This window comes from Hippoglossus hippoglossus, chromosome 17 (assembly GCF_009819705.1).
Source record: "Hippoglossus hippoglossus isolate fHipHip1 chromosome 17, fHipHip1.pri, whole genome shotgun sequence".
Classification (NCBI taxonomy): domain Eukaryota; kingdom Metazoa; phylum Chordata; class Actinopteri; order Pleuronectiformes; family Pleuronectidae; genus Hippoglossus; species Hippoglossus hippoglossus.
This window is the reverse complement of record NC_047167.1, coordinates 11676777-11698154: the sequence shown is the minus strand read 5'-3', so window position 1 is coordinate 11698154 and position 21378 is coordinate 11676777. Positions and strand designations below refer to the sequence as shown.

Below are 21378 nucleotides of genomic sequence, written 5' to 3'. Positions count from 1 at the left end.
CTTTTCATTGAACAGTGTCAGCATCAAGTTTTAGCTGAAATGCATCAGTTTGACAAAAAAAGTACTTCTTAATAAAATACGTGTTAAAAGTACTTAGGACATGACTCCAGTGTTCCAGCTCTGATTGCTATTTTTTTAATCGTGGTACTATTGAGGTGTAATAGGCACTTACTGTATTTATAGAAAGATTCATCATAGCCTATAAACTCCAGAGTGTTTTCTCATCTTCATTAAGTTACTGTATTGGGAGGTGTGATCATGAGAAGATGGCCCCTCGGCACAGATTGGATTGCGTTTTTGCGAGACAATCTGCAGCCTCAGGAGATGGAGTGGAGGGACGAGGGGACGGAAACAATCGGACTTGATGACACAGCATCATCTAGACAGAGTTTTTTTTTGTCATTTAAAGAATGGCAGTGTGAGGCTGACAAAGCACTCAAACACCCCACCCCCCACCTGTTAGAGAACAATAACCCCCTCCCACTTCAGTCTTCTCTTACCTTGATTTCAAACACATATGTGGAAGGGTGTGCATTTATATGGCCGTTTGTGGATGAGAGGAGGATTAGCTCAGTTCACAGGGATGCTTTGAAGGGAGGCAGGTCTTGTCATGAAAGAGGCCGCTGGCTGGAGCCTTTATGGAGGCGATTCTGCAGCTTCTCACGCGGTGACCACACTGTGTGTGCTCCAAACCTCACATGTATGAATCTGACAGTATTGTGGTCTTAATCCTGGCTGTCAAGTGCGTTGTTTGTGTTGCAGACCTGAAGTGATTTGCTGCACATGATGGTTGGGGTGTTGAGAATATGATGCTCAGGTTGTGACAAGGATCCCGATGTGATTGCTGCTGCAGGTCCTTGTTGAGAGGTTGGAAGTAAAGATGGGGGTCGCTGGTGGAAGACCACAGCCAGACAGAGTTTGGAGGATAATGTGATATGGCAAGAGTGGACTTTGTGAGCAGGGAGAAATATACACTATACTGCACATTTAAATGATTGCCTACAGTGATGTATATTAACTGGACGTCGCAATGTGGCCTGATTAAGACATTAGGAGATCCCAATTTGATATTGGGCCGCTAGTCACCCCCATACCTCCCACTCAGGCACTCTGTCATCTCAAAGTTTCAGTCCTACAATGCTCACGGTAGTGCCACCACATTGTAACATTTTTATTAAACATTTCTCTGTTTCTATGCAAAACCGGAGCTGAAGACTACTTTGATTCAATAAAACTTTATTCAGGATCATATGCTACATGTAAAAAAAGTGAGCTGCGTGGTCAGTTCTGTGTGAAATGATGTGTTGCATCCTTATTGATTGTCAGGTTTCTTGCTTTCAGTATTACAGGATCCATTGAGCTCATCAGAGGAAACTGAAGTGTTTTGACTTGAGGTCGCCACTATATATCCATAATTGAAGTAACACACAAAGCAAAAGTGTTTTGGCCCATATTTGGCCTACATTCCGCAATTCCCACATCCGGTCCACATACCATATGGAGAGATGGCGCTTGGGCATGTCCGCTCCTGTTTGCCAGAATTTTACACCAACTGCTCCTGTGGCGTCATCCAATGATGAAATTTAGGCTAAAAACATGGTGTAAATTACGCCATTCCAAGTCGAACTTGAATGTCGGACCTTCCGGACACAACAGGAGCAGTATGGAGGAATGTTATGTTCTTTTTCTATTTTTTTTTTTTTTTTTACGTTTGAAGAATCTGTCCCCAGTTACTTCAATTGTATTGGATTTGGCTGCAACGCTGTTTACCCTTGAAACTCAAAAAGTGTTTTGTGGACTCAAACACTTCACCCACCCCTCCATAGTGGTGAGTAGATAATGAGTGAATTTTCATTTTTGGGGTAACTTTTCAGTTTAAGGTGCCAAAGGTGACCGAATTTGTTTTGTGCCATTTTAAATTCATATCCAGATTACACCTTGCCTGGAGCGCCGCATGTTTGCCAAAAAAGTCCCACATCTGTTTTGGGATATTTGGGACACATCCTTTTTTACAAGTGGGCCACTTTATGCTTACATCCGTTTTGTTCGGGCCACAAGAAAGCCAGCATTATTGCCTGAAGTGGCCCACACGCTTATGCTACATATGAATGGAGAAGGACGTGATGCGGATGGGAGTTTGAGGTGAAGGTCATGATGCTTTTCATTCTCAATGTGTCATTATTGTAAGATAATGTGAGTGCTTGGAAGAGTGTGTGTTAGGGGAGGATCTCCGCAGGGGCTGGTACAGTCTGGGGTCACCCAGAGGAGCCCCGGGGCCCCTGAGATGTCCTCCCTGCTACAGGGCCCTTGGTGGTCAGTGGCTCTCCACGCTGTGATCCTGTCGCCCTGGTGTGCCGAGGTGCGCATGCCCACTGAGGAGGACGCAGCGGCTCCATGTGTGTTGAGGCGCATTATTTGGCAACAGACGCGGCAGCGGGGAGGGCCGAAAAAAAAAGAGGATATCCCCTGGCTTTCAAAAAAGCAACGATTTACCGAGGTTAACTGCAGACTAAACATCCCCGGGTCGACCATCGGCGACGATCGGGCCACAAAGCGACCGAGTAAGTTGACAGAGGTGAAGCCGAAGTTTTGTAGAGAGTGGATCGAGGGGAGCCTTTTATTCGGACGCGTCGAGAGGAGCCAGGTTTTCCTCCACCTATCTGTGACGATAAAGAAGCTGATGGGCTGTTGAAAAGTAACACTTCTCCGCAGAGCCAAAGGTTGAGCGCCGGGGAGGAGAGGAGGGGGCTGCTGAGCCCGAATGGGTTTTATTTCGGGTTTGGTGGAGCGTGGCAGTTTGTAAATATGAGCCGGGACCTGGTGTGGTAGCGGTGGAAGTCGTGGAACGAGGTGAGGATTAAAACGTTACACCGCCAACGGCTCAGCTTCGTCCGTGGGGCCGGTCGATGAAATGTACGAGTTCCGACTCGGAGGTTTTTCCTCGGGGAGGGGGGGGGCACCCAGGTAAACAGTCCCACTGAGCCCCACACAGCCTCACTTTTAGCGGCGGGATGAAACTTTGTGTCCCCCCTTCCGGGGCTGCTGCTGCCGCTGCCGCTGCTTGTCCCGCAGCGGGGCTCAGGCGGCCAGGTCACCGATTCGGGCTCGGTTCTGGTTGTTGTCGAGGGGGGAGGGGGGGGTGGACATGTTGGCGTGGAGCCGCCCGGCTTGGAGGACTTTTCCTACTTAGGTGTTGACCCTCCCGCCGGCTGCTGGGGGTCAGACACGAACCGCTTGTTTCCGTGCTTCGTGTTTTTGTTTGTTGCGATGTAAGCTAACGCTAGCGCCCGCTAACTAACAACAAGCTCACCTCCACTGAGGCGGCGTCAATAATTAGAAAAAAAAAGCCGGCTGCTTGCACATGTAGGGTGGGCTGGGTTTAGTTTTTTAAAGGGCTGACGGTGGTTGTGGACGTTGTACTGGGTGGTGCAGGGGTAATGGTGGACGCTGCTGCCAGCTTTAAGCCCCCGTGGCGGTGGCACCAGTGTTGGTTCTGCTATCTGGTAGCTAATCTTCCTACTTCTCTCTGTGACAACCGTAGTCTTCCTCCTCTTAAAGCTGAACACACATATACACATATATATACACACACACACACACATACACTTCCCTGCGCTTCGGGACAAAGCTGTAGCTGGATCTCTGTCCTCAAACCAGTTTATACACATTCCTCCATGATCTGTGGATGTGGACGCGCACAGATGGATTTTGAAACTTTTATTAGGAATGATCAAATGTTGACAAAGCTACACGCAAGCGCTGAGAGGTGCTGGTAACTTTCAGTGATTGTTTCAGACTTTGCAATTCAATGGAACATTTGATGATGTTCTGTTTTTGACATTATTATTATTCAAGATCTTTTACATCATGTCTACCCTGTTGTTGGAGAATAATAGTGATTCAATGTGCTAATTAGACTAATGACATACGTGTATGTATTCAAGAATGCATGATGTCATTATTCATGAATCTTCAATCGATTGATTTTATTTGATAAATTATTAATTATTCGTTTTTTCCACGGTCCAGAATAACAACTTCTTGGGCAGTCTCATGAATCTGAAATCAGTTAATCGTTGTCCTTTGTTGAGGTTGCTGCTGATAAATTCCCTAATTAAAATAAATTAATTCCCTAATGTATTTAACGTTCTTAGTGGCAATTGTTGTATAAATGGTACTGAAGCCAGGCCAGGGAAACGCAACACAACAGGGGCACTTGAAAGTCTTTTGGTAGACCGTGGAGGGTATGGCAGTGAAGTGGTCGGCTTTTAGGAGACTTTATTGCCTCTTTGTGGAGTTCTAGAATGAACACTCAGTTGTTCATGAGAACAGAGGCCTTGTAAAGTGCTTTTTCCATGTTAACACACCAGTGCACGGGTGCTTTGTTTACAAACTGTCATTGTGAACAATATACAGGTTGCCTTCAGTGGAGGGAGCAGAATGCAATGCTTTGACCCTGGGACTGCCGAACTACCTGTCGTGACAGACGGTGCCGAAGTTGTACCTCCATGGCACGATGCTGCGGTTGTTCCTCTCCATCCCAGAGTGACTGGATTCGTGGTATTAGAATAACAAGACTTGAGTGAGTCAGAGGGTTCAGTCTGGTTTTCCAGAGAGGACTGTTGCACAGTGTTGCGCACACAAGACTGATCCAGAGTAGTTGTGCAACCAGCCGCTGTTCTGGAAAGGGTCGTCCGCTGGCCCTTGTTTTAAGCTGCTGCACATGACTGCAGGGGTCACAGGGCAGCTGTTTGGTCAAGGCTCTGTGACTTCATCAGATATATAGGGAGCCATTTGCTTTTTAATTGCCTTTGTTCTGCCTGTTTCGTGGAGACAATGGTGTTAGCTACTGCATAAAACACCGACTTGTTAATAGTCTGAGTTATTTAATTGAGCAAGCTAGTGACCCACAAATATTAGTTTTGGCTATGACCAGCTCCTATGCTCGTTTGGTAAATTACACCCAGTCAGATTAAATTGTTTTATGTGTAATCATGCAAAAGTGGATTGTTTCATGTTAGTGCTCAGAGGCCATGGTCACTATCATTTGTTATTGAGAGAGATGCAGCCAGATAATTGATACGAATATTTTTGCAGGTGCAGCAATTTTACAAGGTGGTGTGTGTCTGTGTGGCTGCACAGTTTGAAACCCTTGTGTGGTGCAGGAATGCGTTTCCACAGGGTAAAGGTCTGTCGGTGGATAAATAAAATGCTGAACACATACTGCAGCCAGACATCATTGATGGTTTAGAGTGAGCACTGACGACTGAGTGGCTGAAGATTGACAAAGATTGACATGATCCACGAGTGACAGGAGGAATAAGCACCTTGGGGCAGGAAAAGATGGCACTGAGCAGAAAACCAGACAGGTGCGGATAAAGTGTAAACTCTGTTGAATGGAGAACCCCAGATGCCAGTTTAAAGTATTCTACGATGGTGAAAAGCCACACTTGCTAAGAGCTGAAGGCCTGCACAGTGCACTCTGATAACGTGGCAGTGATCACTATGATTTAATTACATAGCAAATGTTAACTGGAGGATGATGTGATGGTGTGATTAGATCAGATTCTACGATAATTGCTCCTGTGACGTTCACCAAAGACGACAAGCGAGACATGAAGTAATAACTCAATTTAATACTCTCATGGCTTATCACACATTAAAGTACACAGCATATCTGCTTTAAATGTGTTATTAGGAACTCTGTTGATTAAGAAGCCTTACATGTTTATAAGGTATTAACTAATTAATGAACATGTCATGGTGATATGATAAAGATAGAGGTGGCGTTTGTTACTGGAGTCATATGGTGGTGTTAGTTAATGTAGTCTGAGTAATGAGCACACAGGCGCACGGTTGGCAATACTATGGCCAAAAGAGATAAAGTTCATTGATAAATTATCTGTTTTCAGTGAAGTTACTTTGCATTTAGCCTTACATGCATTGCTGTGTTACACTTCAGACATGAAACGTCAGGAGCTAATTTTCCATTGTTTGCCTTTCACATATGATGAACGCAGCAGGAGATTGTTTGGGTCAGACACGTTCACAACAACAGGAAAATGTCCAGACCACTAAGGTGAGGGATAGAGCAGGCAGGAGGCAGGACATGACGTATAAATCCCACTGTGGAATTCATATGTTTTTGCTTACAGCAGATCGACACTGGCATCGCCCTTATCGACAAACGCTCTTGAATCTTGTTGTCTTTCTGAGTTGACATGTTTGTCTGCATCTTACTTGTATTGCTCCTCTTTTTCATCTTCAGATGTTTGTGTTTCTCCAGTTTTGCTTCAGGCTCACTGGCTCCGGGTGAGTTTTCTGGATATACTCTCACTCTGTGATTTTCCGGACATTTTATTAAGGGCATGGCAGAAATAGTTCTGGAAAATGTCCAGAGCAACTTGCATACGGCCCCTCTGTAAAGTTTCAGGAAAATGTCTGGACTTCAATGCATGTCTTTAAAGTGATATTTGCACACAAATTCAATGTTATGTCATACTTACTTAATGATTACACTGAGCTGAGGCTGCAGGAATTCATATTTTATGAAACTTCTTCAAACAGTGGTTTACATTAGACCCTTGAGAGACATTTTATTTAAATATAACCCTTGTCTTTTCTTTGTCTGTAGCTCATCACTAAGTTCGTCAATGTAAATTGGTCTTTTTTTATTTAAATATTCATTTACGTAGCATGGACTAGTGCTGGTGCTGTGACTTTACAGTTAATACCACAACATATATGTGACAATAACAGTGTCTATGTTAACAACAGCACCAGGTAATATGCAGCGAGTACACACAATGTTATCACTGTACAAACGTGAAAGAAAGTTCATATCAATGCTCATATCTCTCCTCGTGTTCTGTTTGTAGACCTTGTACATAAATGCCACCCACCCCTACAATGGAAGACCCAACAGTATTCTGGGAAATACACAGATATTGTAGCATGGTGAAGAAAGATGTGTTTTGTTAAAGGCCATGGAGACAATGTCACTTGTTTTCTTTGTCTATAGTATATTGCTGCAATTGAAAAGATTTAATCTATGACTCTGATTACCAGCACATCACCATGACCACCACACACTGTATAACGAGGAATTTACAGTGTTGTGAAGTTGTGTAAGTATTTTGGATTATGTTGATAATCATACCCTAAAAACCTTCATCTCACCTGCCTACTCACAGAAATTGTATTATATTGAAATTGATAGTGTCCTGTCACCCTCGTCCAGATAGTTAACAGTTAGTGAGTTAGTAAAGGTCGACTTGTATGTCAACTGTGTGTATCGTGAATGTGTGTAATACCTGTAAAGTCGAGTTTTCCTTTCAGTTTTAGCTGCTGTTAGAGACTTTACACAAGTGATGTTATTTCGTCAGCTGGGTGGAGGGTCCATTCAATGTGTGTGTGTGTGAGGATGAGTGAAATGTGTGTAAACTGCCATGGAGATGAAACGCGAAACCCGTCGGCCATTCAGATCCCCTGCTACAAAGATAGGGTCAGTGTACGTGTAAGTTTGGTGGAAGGGGGGGTTGCGGGAAGACGTTCCCCGTGTCTAACTTCTTCCACCAGCATCATTTCACAGATACATGCACCAGAATTGATGACCATTACACCCCACCCCCCTCACACACACACCGTGGAAGCTCTTCTCCAGCACCTGAAGGGTTAAACTAGCTTCAGCTTCTCTCTCACACACACACACACACACACACACCCCAACACACACACCCCCACACACACACACACACACACACACACACACACACACACACACACACACACACACACACACACACTAGCCAACCGGTTTAAACCGGTTTGCAGGAAAAGTGCTTTGTGTCCCAGTGAATCCTGGGAAGGGTCATGTCATGCGTGTCTCAGTGATGTCAGAGTATTAAAAAAAAAACTTCGACAGCTCTACTATCAGATGATTGCTCTGCATGCTACGTTGTGACTGCACGCACTGTACATTGTGATAGGTACACCGTGGACACACTGAGCCTGCTTTGTGCTCGCTACCATAAGCGTTCCGAGAACAGGAAGGGGAGGAGGTTGGAGTGTGTACAGTGTGTCCAGACATAGCCTAGGTCTCAAGGGTTAATTGTAGTCCCGTCCCCCCCCCCCCCCCCCCCCCCCGGCAAAAAATCATAGCTTCCTGCAGTGCGGTGCTGGGCAGCCTGAAGGCCTCAGTTGGCAGGACTGGGCCTGGTCTCTGTAACATACATACTCATGTATGATTCAGAGCATAACTTTGTTGTCTTTGTGGTTGATCAGTGTACATACTGTACAGCAACCATGTGAGTGTACTCTGAATTTCATTTGTGCTTTCTGTTTGAGAGTCTGTGAACTTTGACCATCGGTCACTTCCTGTACCATGTGAGACAGCATGCGTTCACCTTTAACACATTTGATAATGACTAAAGTCATTTCAATGAGTGTGTACATATTATTATAGTATTGTGGTTTTGACGTTTTCATTGAACTTAAAGGTAGGGTTGGTAAGTTGTGAACACTTTTTTAAATCTTATTTGTTGAAGTTCTCTCCACATTGTGATGAATGAATAAATTAATAAATAAAGTTGTCGGGGAAAAAAACGCCAGTGTCTATGGCCTTCACAGGACTGGCAAAAACATGACCAATCATTTCATTCAGACCGAATGAAATTATTCGCTGTTGTACCTGTCATTAACCGACCTTGTGAGACTTTCAGACCTACACCTCTGAAGCAGAGACAGAAGCCAGAAGTTAGCGAGCCAGTCAACTTTAGCTTCACTTATAACAAAAAGTGACAGAATAGTTGTGTGAAGACCTGTTCAGATACTGTGAAGTGTGATTGTTCTCGGGCACAGTCTCTCAAACATTGATATATAGGGTGTGGTGTCTATTATACATAAATGGCTCTTGACATACTGATGTGGAAAGTGCATCAGAGATTTACACAGAACAAAGTGGTCGGCCTTTATCTAAACCTTCAAGGTAAACTTGTATCGACCCATGTGGTCCATCGTCTCTCTGTGTCTCCTCATGTCTGACTTGATGCTGAGAATTCAGAGCAGCCGCTGCATGGATGTTGTTTGTCTATTTAGGAGTAGTATGCAATGCTTATCTGTCTGACACACAAGCTGCTCTATCCACTGCTTCCAGAAGTCATCATCTGGTAGGACTTGATTTGTTTTCCCGGGGACATCAGATGTTAATGTATCTGGTTCTCCTTGGTGCCAGACCCGGGGGAGGGGGAGGTTATACACAAGATTAAGTCTTTGAAATAAATATAAAATGTTTCACTTGCACACATAAATAACTAAAGTACTCCTAGCCACTGGTCGTTATGAATATTGTAACAGAAATCATGCTCCAGTTAATTTTAGATATTCTCCCAAGTCCCTGTTAAACTCGATTTGATTACGATGTCATGTTCTTGCAGCTGTTTGATGTCTCACTGCAGCAATTTTTTTTAATTTTTTTTTTACCATCTTTCAAAAATAACTCGTTACAATCAGGTGATCCAAAGATTTTTTTTTTTTCATTTGAACTGAACACTGAGTATTTAGTGAGAACTCCTTTTTTGGTTTCCACTGAAATTTGGATAATTGGATGTTTTGAAATTGTACTTGAGTCAACATCTTGGTCATGTGACCTCACTAATTCAACCTGTTTAGTCTGGTGATCATGTGTTTTCTGCAGCTGTCTCAAGGTCATTTTTGTTTGAATTATGATATATATATATATATTAATAGCTCCGTAGTAGGGGTTGGTGGTCTGACGATGTTATACAGTGATGGGTCTTTAAGACACCTGCAAAAACATTGATGACGTTTCTATCACCTGACAGATAAAAAAACTGAGTACAAATTTCTCAGGATGAAAAGCATACAGAGGACGCAGATGAGGATGTCAACTTGGAAAGACAAGATTCCAGAGCTTTTGGCGATGAGGGCTGACGCCAGTGTCAATGTGCTGTAAACAAGTTCTGCAGCAGTTGGAATTTATACGTCCTTGTCCTGCTTCTTGTATATTCTACCCAGACGCCACCCCTCACATGAATGCTCCGGAGATTTTCCTGTTGTTGTGAACACATCTGACCCGGACAATCCTGCTGCGTCGTTTATATGTGAAAGGAAAACTCAAAACAATTGCTTCCGCACATTTCCCAGAGTTCATGTTTGAAAATGGCTGTGGAGATATTTAGTGATATTTTATGGCATTTACACATTCACAAACTACATTCACAAACCAGACAGGGTGGCCAAAGAATATTCTAAATTCAATTCTATAATCAAATTGTTGATTGTAAAAAAAAAAAAAAAAAAACAGCCATTTGATTATGGCTTGGCTGTCTGAACTAAATTAACTGCACGATGGACAGGAGTCACTTTGATTGATTTAAAATGACATCGACAATGACGTAGATCAAACTGAAACAAACAAATAACTTAACTGTAACTGTGTGGTAACGATGGCAGAGAGGGCTCAGCCCAACTCAGCCTCTGAGACTAGAGTGATTTGAACTTTGAGCTTCCTAAATAATACTTCTTGATCAGTGACATTGTAGAACCTCAGGGTAAAAAGTTGTACGTAAGCGAGGCTAACATGTCATTCCTGCACAATCAACCTGAGGGCACGTGTCAAAAATATGCAAACAGCTCAGTATGGCCTGATGTCTGGAGCTCCACCCAAACAGCCACATCTTGACTCATATGTGACACTCTAATGTGTAGATATGTAGATGTTTTTAATGAAAAATATACCTATTCAAACAGTTATGTTTGTCATATTGGTTTGCTCTCCCCTTATACATATAATGCAATAGAAATTTGAATGGTTAGTTAACTTTTTAAAGCAATATTCCAACAAAGTTTGGGCCATTTTTGACAGTGATACTACTAAATGGCTGTGCTGAACAGGGTCTGATTCATGTGTGATTGGACATAGCAGATCAGGAGCCGGTGCCAAAAAAGGACTCAGAATCACTAGTGCGGCAGTGGTTCGGTTATGCACCGTCAGATATTGGTCAAAGTAAAGTTATCTATAAACATTGCCTGGCAACAGTCAGCACTTCCAATGTAATAAGACAAATCTATTCGACAACCTTAGAAGGAAGTTGTCGAGTGCCTCACTCAGATCGGTACAACTCCACTGATCTGTATCTCACGGGGTCCAGAAACACTGACAATTAAAGTCAGTTAGCGACACATGAGTGCAGGTGAAAGGATACAACAAAAGCAGCATCTGCTACTACTATGATCTTTTTCTACTTGAGAAAAAACAGTTTTTCAGTGGTTGTGTAATTTATTGACTTCTGATTCAAATTGAAGTTTAACTTCTGGTTTTATGAAAACAGTGTCAATATTTGGTTTTAAAGGTGCAAATAGAAAAGTCCATATGCTGGTTTTCGTCTGGATATTCTTGAAGGTAAATTTCAAAACTGGAGAGATAGATCGCAGTTCAGATTGTGGTGGTTTTCTGTGTTTAAAAACATGTCTTGATATTTTTGGGAAGAACAACTACTCTTACTCTGCAGTTTGTCAAACAATCAACACCTGAATGGTATAATGTTTTTTTTTTTTTTTACATTGAGCATTTCTGGAGTTGCTTTGGTTGTCGTACAAAACAAAGATACATTTTGTAACCTGTTGACCAACTTGTTCACATAAATATGTAGAGAATATGTGCTGCTCTGATATACTTTTGTCTGGCTAAGAGACTTTCTGTATTATTTCTGTAGCCTGTGGAATTTGATCGATAACTTTGATCCCCTTTGAATAAATAACAGTCAAGATAACAGTTATTTCTTCCTCTTTCTGCAGGGGATGTCTGAGGAGGCCGTGCGCCAGACGCGCAGCCAGAAGAGGGCGCTGGATAAGGATACTGAGCCCCAGTCTTTAGAATCCTCTGATGTTGAAAATGACAGCAAAAAGCCTAAACTGGACCCATCTGAACCCACAGCACAGGCTGAAACTACACCAAAACCTGACCCTCTCATGGCGCAGGATGGTCAGAGCCGGACTAGCACCGGATCAGAGGACGAGCAAGAGGACGAGCAAGAGCAAGAGCAGAGCAGCTTGCCTTTACCTTTAGTGTTACCATCGGCCTCCCAGACGGTTAAAGATGATGGGGAGACAACCCAGACACAGCAGGCGGCTGAACCCAGCGTGGACAATCGGACTGAATGCAATGATAAAGCCAGCAGGACGGAGCCAGCTATAGATGCGAGGAGCCGGACTCGACCGACAGAGCCAAAGGCGTCAGGTGGCATGCTGGCTGCGGGCGAGGTGAAGGCCACCATTAAAGTTGAAGTTCAGATGGGGGAGCAGCCTGTGGATATGAGCACGTCAAAGGGGTGAGGAACGGTTCACAGTAAACTCAGCTCAACTGAAACAAACACGAGAAAGTAACTGTCAGAAGAAGTAATGGGGTGAATGTGCAGGAAAGACTCGAGCTCCTTTTCTAAATTTGTACTCTTCAAAAAAAAAACACATGGGAATTTACAAAAAGAGAAAATAGAATCTAAAAAGACTTAAATATGTTTAAAGTTACTTTATGAGCGGGATGTTGTTTAAACTTAGTGTTTGAGGGGGATTGTGGGTGGTGTTGTTGTGGTCAGAGGTGATGTATAACTTCCTCTTTGACGCTACCTCCATTTTCCCCCCACTAACCACCTGAACCCTAAAAAACTCCCCGCACACAAAATGAAGCCGTGTGTCACAAACCGGTTCCAGCCGGTTGTTGCCATGGTTTCCACAGTGGAAGGAGCAGTCAGGGGAGGAGGGAAGGGGAGAGGGTGGGGGGGAGGAAAAGTGAGTGTCACGTGATGATGACTTTGGGGTCATGTGACTTCTTTGGAAGAGAAGTGATTAATCCACAGGAAGTGATGATGGCGCTAAGCCCTGAGGAGGGACTAACACACGCACACACACGCAGGCAAAGAGACAGGCCTCACGTTGTCATGCGTTGACTTTAACGGCTCTTTATGCCTCATAGAAACCCATAATCTGTGAAACGACAAGGCCATCCTTGTTTTTTATGGGAGCATTGCTCATGGTCTTCAGTTGGTGAGTGACACTAGTCAATGAATTTAGGTCATCTTGCTGTCACATATAAAGCCTGCGATGTGAAGTCATCGCCGTGCAGCCAAGGTTATAGATGTTTGTGGAATTAAGTGCAAAATGATCATCAGAAAACAGGATTTTGTAGACCAGAGTGACGGTTGATCCAAACGGCCTCCAACCTTCCCCGCTTGTTTTAATTTCTGTAGCATGCTTTGTATGATGACGTTAGTCCTGTACAAGTGATTCTCTATTATACATTATATCCTGTTTGTGCTTTCAAACGGCCGTTTCACTGTGAAATAAAGACCTTTGACTGCTGCTTTGAGTCCCACCTTGCCCCTCTGTGGCATTTAGAACAGATCTGTTGTTAGTTAGTAGCATCGACATGAGGAGAATCTACGAGGGGAGTCTGGACTTGCTAGATCATCGTTGAGCAAATCAAGCCACGGTCATAAATTATAATTATAGTTGAGGAGCAGACATCTGTGAATTCAGACATTTCTAATATAATCTAATATTTGAGCCAGTTCAGGAGTGCTTCCTCAATTTATTTTAGATTCTAGTGGGGGACCCCAATGTCTTTATTTGAAACGTCTGAATAATAAAATATATATATATAAATATATAAAAAAATAAATATAATATATATATATATATATATATTATATATTTTTTATATATATATATATATATATATATATATATATATATATATATTTTTTTTTTTTTTTTTTTTTTTTTTTTCATATCCAGAAGTAAAGAGCTGTAACAAGTGATTCTGTCAAACAAAATCCTAAAGCTACTTGCATAATAAGTCACATTATCCCGATATATATTCCTGTTTTTGTGTTCATGATTTACAGTATTAGTGCTTGCATTTTAAAAAGCTGAAATATAAATCAGATTGTCTTTGTCTCCCTCATGTCCAGCAGTATAAAAAGGGAGAAACGCCCTCCGTCCCCTGAAGATGATGATGTAATCATCTTGTCGGATAATGACTCCCCGAGTCCTCCGAGGAACGGCCTGAGCCACTTTAAGGAGCTGGACACCGACCTTCTCATGGTGAGACAAAGAAACATGAAGCTACACGTTGTACACTTCGTGCTGCTGTTCTGTTGAGATTGTTTCCTATGTTTAGGCTTTTTTCACAACCTCGAGTTTGAACTTCAAGATTTTTTTATGCTTCCATGTCTTTGAAAGCCTTTGCAAGAAGTTTAATGTTTTCCGATTGTTCTTCTGTTAGGTCTGACCTTTTCTTGGGAAGTAGATATCTCAGAAACACCTTGAGGGATTTTCCTTAAATTTGGCACAAACGTTTACTTGTGCTCGATCATGAAGCGATTAGATCTTGGTGATGATTCAAGGTCACTGTGACCACACAATATGTTTTTGTTTTTAAAATACAATTACAATACATTTAAGTCTTCACCAAATATTGTATATTATGGTTGTTTAACTGAATCCTGATTGGTTGTTAGAGGCGCATATATATGTATGAGCATTAATTCTAGTAAGATCTTGACACAGGAAAGTGGGACATAGTGTGAAGAAGTGATTTTTATTTTTTACCTCATAGATTTATGTCAGAGATGCCCAGAGCTGCTGAAAATGTCCCATATCATGCATGACTGTTGGTGGAAACAAGGTCCAGATGACATTTTACATTTCAGTAGCTGGAGAGGTATTTTTGTCTTTTGTAAAGTGGATGGTGTAACAGGGATGTTCTGTGATCTGTGTAGAAGAGCAGCCCTGAGGAGAGGGGGCGAATCATCAAGCAGCTGAAGGAGGAGCTGAGGCTGGAGGAGGCCAAGTTGGTTTTGCTGAAGAAACTCCGACAGAGCCAAATACAGAGGGACAATCTCCAGAAGGTAAACCATAGTTATTACCCACAGCTGCACAGGGTCACACAAAGAGTTGCACATCCCTACAACACAGGTCTTCCTCTTAAATTTATTTTTCTGTTCGTCGTTTATTATCTTCCTCTTTTTCCAGCCGTCGGGTCTGTCTGGCTCCTCTGCTCCTCCTCCTCTTATTCGAGGGACCATTGTAAGCAATAAAGGCTCCCAGCAGGTTAGTGTGGAAATATCACATACTGTTTGCACTCAGGTGGCAGTGTGGATCCCCCTCGTACTGTTGTTCAAACTGATGGTGCTTTTCTCTCACCAGATTTTGACGGGCAGGAGTTCAGGCACGGTCATCCCTCCGCCACTGGTAAGAGGAGGGCAGCAGATCTCGTCCAAACATGGCTCCCAGATCATCATGCCGCCTCTGGTCAGAGGGGCGCAGGTGAGTCATGGGAGGAATTTAAATGCTGTTATTAGCATGGTAATTATTATTTTGCTATAATTTTAGCATTCTAATTTTATTCATTTAAAACACTTTTTTTTTTATTTTATAAAATCTCATTGTCTGGGCATTGATATTCTAAGGTATTCGGCCTCACTGCTTTCTTTCACTCCTCCAGACAAACTGCTGGGTAATAATTATAATTAATAATAAAACATAATAGGACTTATGGTCTCTCTTTGCACCTCTCTCTCTCTGTGCCCTTTGCTATGGTGCTTTGGCTGTCCCCTCCCTCGTCCACCACCACCTTCGTGTGTGTGATGTCCCTCCATGTCGTCCCTCTCATTGTCCTGGTTAGACCATCTCTGTATCTTCACAGCAGATCCAGGCTCTCCGCCAGCAGCAGCAGCAGCAGCAGCAGCTGGCTGCCTCCGGAGGCTCAGGACCCCCTCCTCTGCTTCTGGGCCCCAGGACCTCGGCCCCTACAGCCCAGGGCCAGAGAGGAATGATGCAGTCAGGCCTCATCAGAGTTGGAAATAGTGCTAACATGATGGTCAGTGTCTCACCAGTGCTTCCAAGTTAAAAACAAGAGAATATATACCGCATGTGTTGCCATTCAGTCTAGAAGAAATGGTATAATATCTTACAGGGATGAATGTGTTTGACAGTAAAGATCTGTTTTAAATGTATCTGCTGAAGGAAGAAAGGTTTTCTGTTCACACCTCAAGTCTTGAGTTTAAAAGCTACATTTTGTGACATCACAATTCATTTGAAAATGAGTCGTGGTCTAATGTGTAACTTACACTAGTTAGATTTCAAGACTTGAGACCTTCAGTGCACAAACACTGAGGATGCACTGTTAGTTGGAGATGTTCAGTAGTTCGCTTTTTAAAAAGAAAAATATTTTTATGTTAATAGATTCTTGATTTTTCAACGAGGGAGCTCGAGGAGGTGAACTTTCAAGAATTAGAAATGAAATAAAAAACAATCAAATCCAAATCATTATTATAAGCAAAGTATTGTTTTTACATATTTTGAAAAGTGTTAGGAATCTTTAAATGGACAACAGCCTACTGCAGCCACAAGAGGGCAGAAAATAAAATGAATTCAAACAGGCAATATCAGATCCTTTTATGGGATAGAAATCTTTTAAGATCAGATATAAGGAGAAATATAACTTCCACTCGGTTGCCAACTAATTCATGTCTATTTTTTAGCTTTGACAGGTTAAGCACAACTTGCGTTGACGGCACACAACTATATTAAATAATATCTTTTTTAATGAATGTCCACTATCGCTGCTAAAACATTTCCAGCTTCTTTTTTTCGATGAACTAATAAACAAAATGTGAAGGTGACACTATGAAAACAAGGTAATCAGCTATTTATTTTATAAGCAGATCTGTAAAACCATAGACATGAATGTTATTTATAATAATCATATAGTAACCTCTGGATTTTATATATATTTATACACTTACAGTTGATAGTATTTTTGTACATGAGCTGTCACAAAAGCTTTGCGTTAATGATCAGTTATTGTTCACCCTGGGACTTTGGTCACTTCTTTACTGCTCAAACAAGTCAAACACATTATGACTTTGACTGGATGTTCAAACCAGATGTCTTCTCTTCTGTCCGTCTGTTTTCAAAGGCCTCACAATCCAGTTTGAAGGGCTCCTCCTCAGGAGGCAGCGGTTTGTCGGGAGTCAACGACTCTCCAGCCAGCCGCCAAGCTGCAGCTAAACTCGCCCTGAGAAAGCAACTGGAGAAGACCCTCCTGGAGATCCCCCCGCCCAAGCCCCCTGCCCCAGAGTTCAACTTCCTGCCTTCAGCAGCCAATAATGAGTTCATCTACCTGGTGGGACTGGAGGATGTGGTACAGAATCTGCTGGATACCATACACAGAGGTGGGTTGGTTTTCTGTTTTGATGGATTTTCTTTACATGTTCAGATAAAAAGATAAGCCAATGAATCAATCTATCAACTGAAAATTCCAGCTTCTAGATTTTGAGCATCTTAAAGTTGTATCCACTGGTTTTAATCTACATTTTAGACTACAAAACGATAAACTAAGTGTCTGTGGGTTTCCTGTCTGTCTCCATTCAGGGAAGACAGGTGTAGCACTGTCCAAGGCCATTAGCAAAGACCCCTTCATCTGCACTCAGTGCAACACTGACTTCACCTGCCGCTGGAGGCACGACAAGACTAAAGTGCTCTGTGAGGACTGCATGTCGTCCAATCAGAAAAAGGCTCTAAAAGCCGAGCATACCAGTCGGCTGAAAGCTGCGTTTGTCAAAGCGCTGCAGCAGGAGCAGGAAATAGAGCAGCGAATCTTCCAGCAGACGTCGTCAGGGTCCCACGGTGGCTCCTCATCCTCTTCATCACTGAAGGCAGAGCAGCTGGTGTCTCAGCAACTGAAGCAGGCTCATGCCAGAGCGTCCGCCCTCCAGCACCACCACCAGGCCAGCCGAGCAGCCAACATCCTCCACCATCACTCCATCAAGGTTGGAATCAGTTTTTCTTTTTGAAAGTAACCTTTGTGCTATCAATAACTCACTAAACACTACAATTAGTAGGTATCACAGGTTTTTATAGATGTGGGTAAACCTGCTTAAAAGGCAATTGACTACTTTCTCATTGCCAGTAGAGGACTTTGCATTCATGTTCTTTTCCCCTGGTGGGTCACGTTAGATGTCACAGATGCATCAGAAACCTTGCTGTCTAGCTGGTGTTGCATCTTGCACATTATGAAGAAAAACAATCACTGTTACACGTTGTTAGTCAACGACAAAAGCCAGATGTTTGTGGGTTTTTTGACCAGTGTAAAAGGTGCTGTAGTGAAAACCTCTCTGTGTGTCTCTGAACTCCTCCCCCCCCCCCCTCAGAGTTCCCAGGGCCAGCTGTCCCACAGTGTCTCATCAATGGGGATGAGGGGCCTCCCCCATTCCTTCTCCTCCTCCTCCCAGCTGCAGAGTGCGGTGGCGGCGGCAGCCTTGGTCACCCGGCCAGGTAAGCACGCCCATGTTTCCCACCGTTCTGTCCAGAGTTCAAAGGTGAGCAGCAGTGGAATCGTCGGCGGCAGGATTATCAGCGGAGGCAGTGCCTCATCCACTGCATGGAAGAAGCAGAGCAACAGCAACACAGGTAGACGCACATACCAGCCCGACTGTGGCGCCTGACATCTGCTCTCTTTCAAATTCCTGTCTGGTCCCAAAGCAATCCTTACACTTCCTTAAATTCCAATTTTCTAGTGTTAAGGAGTCATTTCTCTCGAACAATCTCACACACACACATTAGAGCAAAAAACCTAAGGTAAAGAAACATGCAGGAGGAAATGTTTTTGGACAAGGCAATCCCACTCTCCAGTTCCCCCTCTGCAATTGGTCTCATCTTCCTAATATAGTCCCTCAGTCTGGTGGTGTATCTGTTCCTGGGTGTCTCTCCTCTTCCTCCGAGTAGAAATTCTCTCATGTTTCCTTTTGTCTGTCTGTGTGCTGTGGGGACATGGGTGTCTAAATCATCAGGTGCTGCACTATACCACACTGCTTTTTTCACTTTACTCTAAAAGATTTAAACCGACAACCTGCTGCAAGTCTCACACCCTGATCTGCTGCTCTGTTGCATGTTCTCAGGAGTGACTATGGCTTACGTGAACCCCAGCCTGACCGGTCACAAGACGTCGGCTACCGTGGACGCTCGTCAGAGGGAGTACCTGCTGGACATGATCCCCTCTCGCTCGTCCCTGTCGCAGACTGCAAACACATGGAAATAATACTCTTCTATTACTCCATTAGTTCCTCAGCTCCAATAATAAGGTCAACAGCACCCCCTGGCGGACTGTTAACCAAATACAATTTCTCAAATTGGAAAAAAAAAAAAGTTCCTTCCTTACTCACTCTTTGTTGTTTTAGTTTTCTTATTTTCTGTTGTTTATCTTGAGGTTCTTTGGTTATGGTGCAGAAATAATTTTTGATTTGATTGAGGCAAATAAGGAAAAACAAATACTTGAAGGGCTTCCCCTCTGCCCTGCACACCGGGCAGATATAATAAAAGTAAGAGGTTATGTCAGCAGTGAGTGCGCTGATAAACACGAGGACTCTGTTCTTTCTACCATGATGTGGGTCAAACTGACCCGACCTTTGACACTTGAATGGTTATAGTCATACCCAAGAGTTTACTTCCAGAATACATTTATTATAAGCAAAAACAACTGAGTTGTAAAATTTTCAGTACATCACCCCTGTAGTTTAAGGTTTGAATTTATTTTGTATTTACTTTAAGTTATTTTTTTTGACTGATGTTAAAAATCACTCTGTAAATTGTGGTTTCCACAGATAAAGAGTTAGTTCTAGCTTTGTATTTTTTGTTCCTCTTCCTGTTTAACAGCATGCCTCCCCTTAACCTCTCTGTTCATTTTGCACCTTAGCTGACGAAGCATGGTGTTGTTGCTTAATTCATCTGTAATTACCATCTGTATTTTGCTTATTTTATATTCGTGTCAACATTGTAAGGTTATTTTTGAGTGTTATGTCAGTGCTGAGATAATGCAAACAGAATTTTCCCCATTGGAGCCAGAGACCTTGCCTCCAATTTTTACAACTTTAATCCAGCATATAGATGACTCTGAATCCGTTGTAATCAGGATCATCTCCCTGCTCCCGAGACCCTGGAACACACAAGACCATTTTTTATCTTGTACCTCTCGACGTATTGCATAATTTCTCTGCTTCCCGATCTTAATTGCATTGTACAAACTTATGTTAAAATTTATTTGGTTTACTTTTTCCTAGCTCCTAAAGAAATAATAAAAAATTACTGATTTTAAACATGTGTTTCCATTTATTTGGGGTAATATAACATTCAATGTAATCAGGATGATGTATTTAGTTTTTTAATGATGCTCATATGATCAAGTAAGGGAAATCACTCATGGAGTAAATGAGATCAGCGCGTTAAGAGGATATAAAACGTTTCCATTAGGCATGTCCCAACAACAACTAAGAGAGGAGAGGATAATGTAAACACCTCTGAGCACATTGATTAAGCATATGTGGCTGTGAGATGGAAACAGGAAAGACTTCTGGAGGCTGACGACAACCTCACAGGCCTCTATACATTAAAATATGAAGCTCAGAGGAATGCACCCATTACACTTTATCTACTTAGTATCACTACTCACTTATACTTCAGAGGGACTGTTGTACTTTTACATAATGAACTTCAATTCAGATCACAACAGATCTCTGCACTTACACTTTGCATACTATGGTTGAGACCTTACAGTATATACACCGTCTTTATGTGCAGTTGTTGACTATGCTACATTTATTCGACACCTGTACTATCTAGGGTCCGTGTCAATTAAGATTTTAATGTTTAAAAAAACATGATCACCTTAATAAAATACCTGCATTAATGGTTAAACGGGGCAATAGTATTTAAAGTGTTTAAAAGGAACTTAATTTCACATTAATAACATTAACACTACATGTTTGTTATGTATTACATGTTTATCATCAATAATAATCCAATAATATAACTATAAGAATGTAACTGAAGGAGGCATTTTGCTGCATAATAAGGACTTTCACTTTTAATCCTTGAATTATATTTCTGCTTCTATACAATTCATCTGTAGTTATACTCCAGTGGAATTTTGGATGACGGAGGATTTTAGCTTGTAATAAAGTATTTTATACTGTGGTTACATTTGTTATGGTCAAGGATCTTAAAACTTCTTCCACTGTCTCTCAGATGTTATCTGTTGTGGTTATTTGTGACAAAAGAACAATAAAATCGTTCTGCATGCTTCATAATGCAGTTTGCAACGTGTCTCTATGTGGATACCTTAAACCTTATATTATACTATACTATACTAATAGATTTTCACATACAGGGAATTTGTTTTGGTGTGTTGGTGCATGATGATGAACATATTAGAAAACCAAGAGGAAACTTAAATCTTCTTAAAAAGCAGGTTCAGTGAGTTAAGGAGGAGGTTAATGACAAGTACAAAAATCCTACGTGAAA

At 42.3% G+C, this 21378-nt stretch overlaps 1 protein-coding gene across 8 annotated transcripts; it reads left to right on the top strand.

The window, feature by feature from the left end:
* Positions 1–2313: 2313 nt before the first annotated feature.
* Positions 2314–20179, top strand: LOC117778308 (transcriptional repressor p66 alpha-like). 8 transcript variants are annotated; one of them, XM_034613803.1, is made up of 11 exons: positions 2314–2561; positions 11818–12350; positions 13989–14121; positions 14799–14927; positions 15052–15129; positions 15226–15345; positions 15704–15898; positions 17000–17255; positions 17455–17852; positions 18234–18357; positions 18981–20179. In XM_034613803.1, the coding sequence occupies exons 2-11, from the start codon at positions 11821–11823 to the stop codon at positions 19118–19120; spliced, it is 2103 nt and encodes a 700-aa protein (XP_034469694.1). In that variant the 5' UTR covers positions 2314–2561; positions 11818–11820; the 3' UTR covers positions 19121–20179. The 8 variants fall into 8 exon arrangements, with proteins under 8 accessions (XP_034469694.1, XP_034469687.1, XP_034469693.1 ...); XM_034613796.1 differs by having other exon boundaries at positions 2316–2561; positions 18234–18492; XM_034613802.1 differs by having other exon boundaries at positions 2317–2561; positions 15728–15898; positions 18234–18492.
* Positions 20180–21378: the final 1199 nt, after the last annotated feature.

What these genes read in the sequence shown, in the direction of transcription:
- LOC117778308 (XM_034613796.1), top strand. Translation starts at nt 11,821, where the DNA reads ATGTCTGAGGAGGCCGTGCGCCAGACGCGCAGCCAGAAGAGGGCGCTG. An exon ending in GAAATAGTGCTAACATGATG is followed by an intron (nt 15,899 to 16,999) that starts GTCAGTGTCTCA and finishes CTGTTTTCAAAG; the next exon opens with GCCTCACAATCCAGTTTGAA. An exon ending in GCAGAGCAACAGCAACACAG is followed by an intron (nt 18,493 to 18,980) that starts GTAGACGCACAT and finishes GCATGTTCTCAG; the next exon opens with GAGTGACTATGGCTTACGTG.